Source organism: Pseudorasbora parva, chromosome 4 (assembly GCF_024679245.1).
Source record: "Pseudorasbora parva isolate DD20220531a chromosome 4, ASM2467924v1, whole genome shotgun sequence".
Classification (NCBI taxonomy): Eukaryota; Metazoa; Chordata; class Actinopteri; order Cypriniformes; family Gobionidae; genus Pseudorasbora; species Pseudorasbora parva.
Window position 1 is genome coordinate 5,891,784 of NC_090175.1, and position 6,085 is coordinate 5,897,868.

Consider the following 6,085-nt stretch of genomic DNA (forward strand, 5'->3'; position numbering starts at 1 on the left):
TAAATGTGATTATTGTTTTCAGACCCACCCAGGAGCGTCTCAGTGTCCATCAGTCCATCTGGTGTAATAGTGGAGGGAGATTCAGTGACTCTAAGCTGCAGCAGTGATTCAAACCCTCCTGCTCTGAACTTCAGCTGGTTTAAAGGAGGAACGATTGTAGGATCTGGAAGAATCTACAGCATCTCAAAGATCAGCTCTGATGACAGTGGAGAATACAAGTGCAAGTCCATCAATAAACATGGAGAGAAATACTCTGATACTGTGACTTTAAATGTCATGTGTGAGTTTATTGCAAAACACAAGATGCTGTAGAATATTTCAGCATGTTTATTATTATTGTAATCAATAATTAGTTGCAAAAAAATGTTTTATGACCCATGTCACAATAAATTTGATGATTGTTTTCAGACCCACCCAGGAGCGTCTCAGTGTCCATCAGTCCATCTGGTGTAATAGTGGAGGGAGATTCAGTGACTCTGAACTGCAGCAGTGATTCAAAACCTCCTGCAGAAATTAACTGGTTTAAAGGAAGAAAGTTTGTAGGATCTGGAAGAATCTACAGCATCTCAAACATCAGCTCTGATGACAATAAAAAGTACAAGTGCAAGTCCATCAATGAACATGGAGAGAAATACTCTGATGCTGTGACTCTAAACGTCATGTGTGAGTTTATTATAAAACATAAGATACTGTGGAACATTCCAGCAAGTTTATAATGATTTTCATCAATAATTATTTGCTCAAAAATATTTTTAAGATCCTTGTCGCAATAAATTTGATGATTGTTTTTAGACCCTCCAAAGAGCGTCTCAGTGTCCATCAGTCCATCTGGTGTAATAGTGGAGGGAGATTCAGTGACTCTGAGCTGCAGCAGTGATTTAAACCCTCCTGCTCTGAACTTCAGCTGGTTTAAAGGAGAAACGATTGTAGGATCTGGAAGAATCTACAGCATCTCAAACATCAGCTCTGACGACAGTGGAGAATACAAGTGCAAGTCCATCAATGAAAGTGGAGAGAAATACTCTGATGCTGTGACTCTAAATGTCATGTGTGAGTTAATGATGATTCAGTAACTGTGATTTAGGGGATTAACAACCGTAAAACATGAGTATAACATGTCTTTTGTTCTTTTTAGATCCACCCAGGAGCGTCTCAGTGTTGATAAACGGATCTGGTGTAATAGTGGAGGGAGATTCAGTGACTCTGAGCTGCAGCAGTGATTCAAACCCTCCTGCTCTGAACTTCAGCTGGTTTAAGGAGAATGAAACCTCAGCTGTTGGATCTGGACAGAGTTTCAGTGCACTACAGAGTGGACGCTTCTACTGTCAGGCTCATAATCAACATGGATCTCAGATATCAGACGCTGTAACTGTCACAGGTGAAGCTTTTATAAGAGCAAACTTGCATAACTTTCTTCAGTCTGGACAGTTAGCCTTAGATGACAACAATTCTCTCTTTCAGAGCTTTATAGATCCAGTTGGCATGTCGTTTTTGGGATCACAGTGGAATGTGGAGCAATATTCATCCTTGTCATCATCATTATCACCGTCATCCTGTTTATAATGTGAGAACCACAAACAACATTGATAATTTCAAATAGAGGCATCATATGCTGTTAACGTCTGTCATTATAACAGAAAGAAACGAAGACGTGTTAAATCTGAAGATCTCACAGTGGATAAGGTAAATCATTCAGACACAACACGACTTTACAGAAGTAGAAAATTAATCAATCAGCCGTTATCTGTGTAATCTGTCTCTTTGATCTGCATGCAGCTTCAGTCTCAAATGACTCATATGAGACGATATACATAAACCCATAGGAAAAAAACCCAGTGTTAAATGAACTCTCCTCAGAGTTTATTTGACTCCACACTCAAGTATTGAAAGTAAATCTGAAGCAGTGTTAAAGTTAATGAGATGAAGTGATTAATTAAGTGATGATTGACCATTAGTGATGAACACCTGCTTTCAACAAGCAGAATCACAGAAGGGGTCACTGCATCAGTAGCTGCGTTTCCATTACAGATTTGTGAAAAACTTGTGTGATATTTCTTAAATGTTGATAAAAAAACTATTGCGAAATGACAGCGTTTCCATAGCTGCAGTTATGCGACTAAAACATATTATTTTCCTCTTGCGATATGTCATTCCAAAATGATGGCACTTGGTAGGTTTGTATATCCCATCCACCACACTAGCCATTGTTTTTATTGGAAGGAGACGGGTCCAATGTCCAAGCATTAATGGCAAGGAAAGCCCCTCAGGTTACTTAAGCGGCACGGATATGAGGTGTGTGTGTGTGTGTGTGTGTGTGTGTGTCAGATCTTCTTCAAGGTCTTCATGATAATGTAGCATTTCTGTGTTTAGAATCCAGTATTCCTGTAATCCTATTGTCTTTTATGAGTTTATTAAAGAACTCCGTCTCGTCTTCTCTCCAAATAAACCGAAACCGTCATCAGTAAAGAATGATCGACTTTTACACGCGCCAGGTTGACGCATAAAGAGAAGAGCGAATTGTTTGAATTTGCATAGTAACTCAAATATTTTTATTTTATTTTATATTTATATATTTTTATCACTTTCGCTATTTTGTCTAGACATTTCGTTTGTTGGGCATATTAACTGAATTTAGAAATGCTTTGGAAATAAAAAATTGGCATTTAACAAAATATATATATATTTTTTTAAAATGGAGACAGCGTTTGGAGTGAGTGCATGCAAAATAATTAGTTCCCTGAGTCCACAAATAAAAATAGACAGGTTAGAGTTTATAATTATGTCTTGAACTCATCTGTAGAGCTAAAAATGACAGAGTATTGTGAATTGTTTTTATCTCTCTTAAAGGAAGAAGGAACAAATGAGAAAACGCCAGTGTTTTTTTCGGCCGTGGGTTAAAGAAAACATAGCCTAACTACGAAACTAATTAGGCTACGTTCAGGCCTAAACATTAGCCTGTAATATTATTATTTTAATTTATTTGTTGATTATGAAAAGTGAGCAGCATGAGTAAGAATCGCAATATGTTTGAGACCTGGGGAGTCACATGATTTTGATCACTTCGAGTATTATTTTCTAGAAAGTCTTTCTTAAAAAATTTTTTTTAGTTTTGTATAAATTGTATTTTTATTTTGATAAATTTTTCATCAATTAATTGCCTGTTTATTAAATAAGAAGCAAACTAAGATCGTCTGGAATGGATTGACGTGCGTAACTGGCCTGTTTCCTCGGCCTTTGAGTAAGGCTGAAACTATAGGCTAGCTCTTTCTGTTTTAATACATTTCTTGAATATATGTCTTAATTACAGTATATATAGCCTGTAGTCCTTATTAGGAGAAAATATATGTCCTTTTAACTACATTATCTTGTTATTACGACACAATTGAGTGGAAAATATAATATATAGGCCCTATGTTGCAGCAATGCGTCACCGGAACAGGTGATGTGTAAATGCGAAAAAAACATTTCCATTGCAGTTTTGCGAAAATTTCCTTTTTCGAATTGCCTGAAAAACCACCTCATGAGAGCGTAAAAATGTTTGCGATATATGGGAGTTTTTGCGAAATTTCCGCGTTTCCATTGGGCGGATTCAATGACTCACTTATAAAGACGATCACTTGCTGCCCCCTATTGGCGGTTGTGTTTAAAAGTATGATTGCATGTTTTATTTAGAACATCAATTTTATAGCATTATTTATTGCAGCTGTATTTTTTGCAGTTTAAATTATTTAATTTGATTGGTATCAGCCTATAGTGTCTTTACTATTATAACTGAATTTATTCATCAAATGTAAGAATTTATCATGAAAGATGATGCATACATTTAATAAGATTTTTAAAAAAATGGCCTTTATAAAATTAAATAACGCCCTGGGGTGAATATCACAAATATGCAGATTTAAGTCGGCCTATGTAAAAGCTGACAGAACACTGATGAGAATATTACTACAGAATCAATATATTTATATCACCAATAACTGTTACTAGCTTTTAACTGCTGTAAAAAAACACCTTATTTGTGTGTTTGCAAACCATATGTTATTGCACTTTTGTTCATTTAGCAGCACTTTTGCATTCATTATTGAATTTTGTGCATGCTGGGATTAATCACGATTAAACACAGAAAACCATGCGATTAATCACGATTAATCATTTTAATCATATTCCCTGCTCCCATTGTGATGCAAGTCCTTCTGTCTCTGTCCCGACAGATCTCTTATTACAATGAAGACACCCTTAAAGTGCTTGAGCTCAAGCCCATGACCTTTGACCTATACAACACACTTACAGTAAGTGAGACTTCAATGTCAGAAGGCTTGTTTGAGATGCATTGGTGCTGCTAAGACTGATCAGCATATTAGAAAGTACCACGAGAGCGATTCAAAAGCATAAGTTGTTTGGTCTCTAATCACTCTCGCTGTACTTTGATGTCACAGACTGATCGATGCGTCTCGAACGTCTAGATCCTCCATCACAGATGATCACATGACCGATCTCTCGCTCTCTTTCAAACAGACCGTTGATCCCAGACCTCCCGAAGACTCCTGCACAACTCTTTAGCTTTTCTAAACATTAGAATCCATCAGTAAGTGTCAGAACCTGCAGCTCTTCTCAATATAATCAATAAAACTCTCTTCAGTACTAGTGTGATTGCTTTATGATTCTTGTGAAAGGGTTTATAATGTTGTTGATGAACTTCAGTCAGTCTTTCTTCATCTTATTGTGTGTTCAGATCAACAGGAAGAGGCTGCAGTAAGAGGCGGAGCACAAAGGGACCAATCCTGAGCTCTGTGGGCGGAGCCACTGATGATTGACAGGGATCATCAGTCATGAGTCACTAAAGGCCTGGTTTCACAGACAGGGCTTAGATTAATCCAGGATTAGGCCTTACTTATATTATAACATTTAAGTAGCTCATATAAACTTGCTTTTGATAATTATTATTTTTAAATATTATTTTAAAGATTCAAATATATATATTACTGGTGTGAATCTTGAGACAATATGATGGCAGTGACATATTTTAAAATATTCCAATGCAAGTTTCTTCCCGTTTAAACAGCTCAAACATGCATTTTAGTCTGGGACTATCTTAAGCCTTGTCTGTGATACCGGGTGATATAGTTTTATTTTAGCTTCATTTGTTTTCTTTGACCCTTTGCAAGAAAATGAGTGTTATTGTGTACTGAAAAAATGTTATGCCTGTTTCTTTTTGTTTTATATTTTTTTGGAGTGTAATCTTACTTTTTTATCTTTATGTTTCATTTATAATTTGTTGTATTATGTATTTTACGATGAGTCCCCTTTTTATGTTTTACTTTGTATGTTTATATAATTAGGACCTTAAATAAACCTGATTATTATCCTCAGGCAGTGTAAAGGGTTAGTTCACCAAACAAATTTATTTCTGTCATGAATTACTTGCCCTCATGTCATTCCAAACCTGTAAGACTTTTGCTCATCTTTTATTTTTAATGAAATCAGATATTTCTGTTCCTCCATAAACAGCCAGACAGCTGACACTTTGACGATTCAAAAAGATCATAAAGATATTGTAAAACTAATCTATGTGAATAGAGCAATTTAGTCCACAATTTCTGAAGAGACAAAACTTTATATCAAAAAAGTTCTGTTCTTGACTGAATAGCTTTTATAAGTTTAATAAGGATAAATCTTTAAACAGTTAAATATGCAGTTATTTTACATTTGATTACTTTATTCAATTTCTGTACCTTTTTGCAGGCCAGTAGGCCTGTGCATTATTATTGAATGTATTAAACTAAGAGAAGAAATCAACGATCTTAAAAAAAAATAAAAAAAAATAGAACTAATATTATGATCAGCTGTTAAGGTACAAATGTAAAAAATTGAACAAAGTCAGATCAAAATTATTAATGGAGTCAGATTGGAAATTCGATATGAATAAATTAAGTGCTTTTAACTTAAATGCTGAAAAGTCTTACACGCAGAAGTCCTTCGACCAGGCCATTAGATTCTGTTCTTGGGCTAACGGATGGACCTTACAACAACAATTCACAAATCAGCCACTAGAAGGCCTACCAGTGCTGTGCAACCAATGGACACA

The 6,085-nt window shown here is 35.6% G+C and overlaps 1 protein-coding gene across 1 annotated transcript in view; it reads left to right on the forward strand.

Annotated features, from left to right (window-relative positions):
• The window catches only part of LOC137072744 (sialoadhesin-like), a 37,169-nt gene extending 31,800 nt beyond the window's left edge, over nt 1-5,369 (forward strand). The window contains exons 12-20 of the mRNA XM_067440667.1: nt 23-280; nt 409-663; nt 793-1,050; nt 1,136-1,378; nt 1,462-1,564; nt 1,638-1,683; nt 4,212-4,289; nt 4,516-4,585; nt 4,733-5,369. Coding sequence (XP_067296768.1) covers nt 23-280; nt 409-663; nt 793-1,050; nt 1,136-1,378; nt 1,462-1,564; nt 1,638-1,683; nt 4,212-4,289; nt 4,516-4,560 — 1,286 coding nt within the window. The 3' untranslated portion in view covers nt 4,561-4,585; nt 4,733-5,369. The remainder of the gene's footprint in view (nt 1-22; nt 281-408; nt 664-792; nt 1,051-1,135; nt 1,379-1,461; nt 1,565-1,637; nt 1,684-4,211; nt 4,290-4,515; nt 4,586-4,732) is intronic.
• Nucleotides 5,370-6,085: the final 716 nt, after the last annotated feature.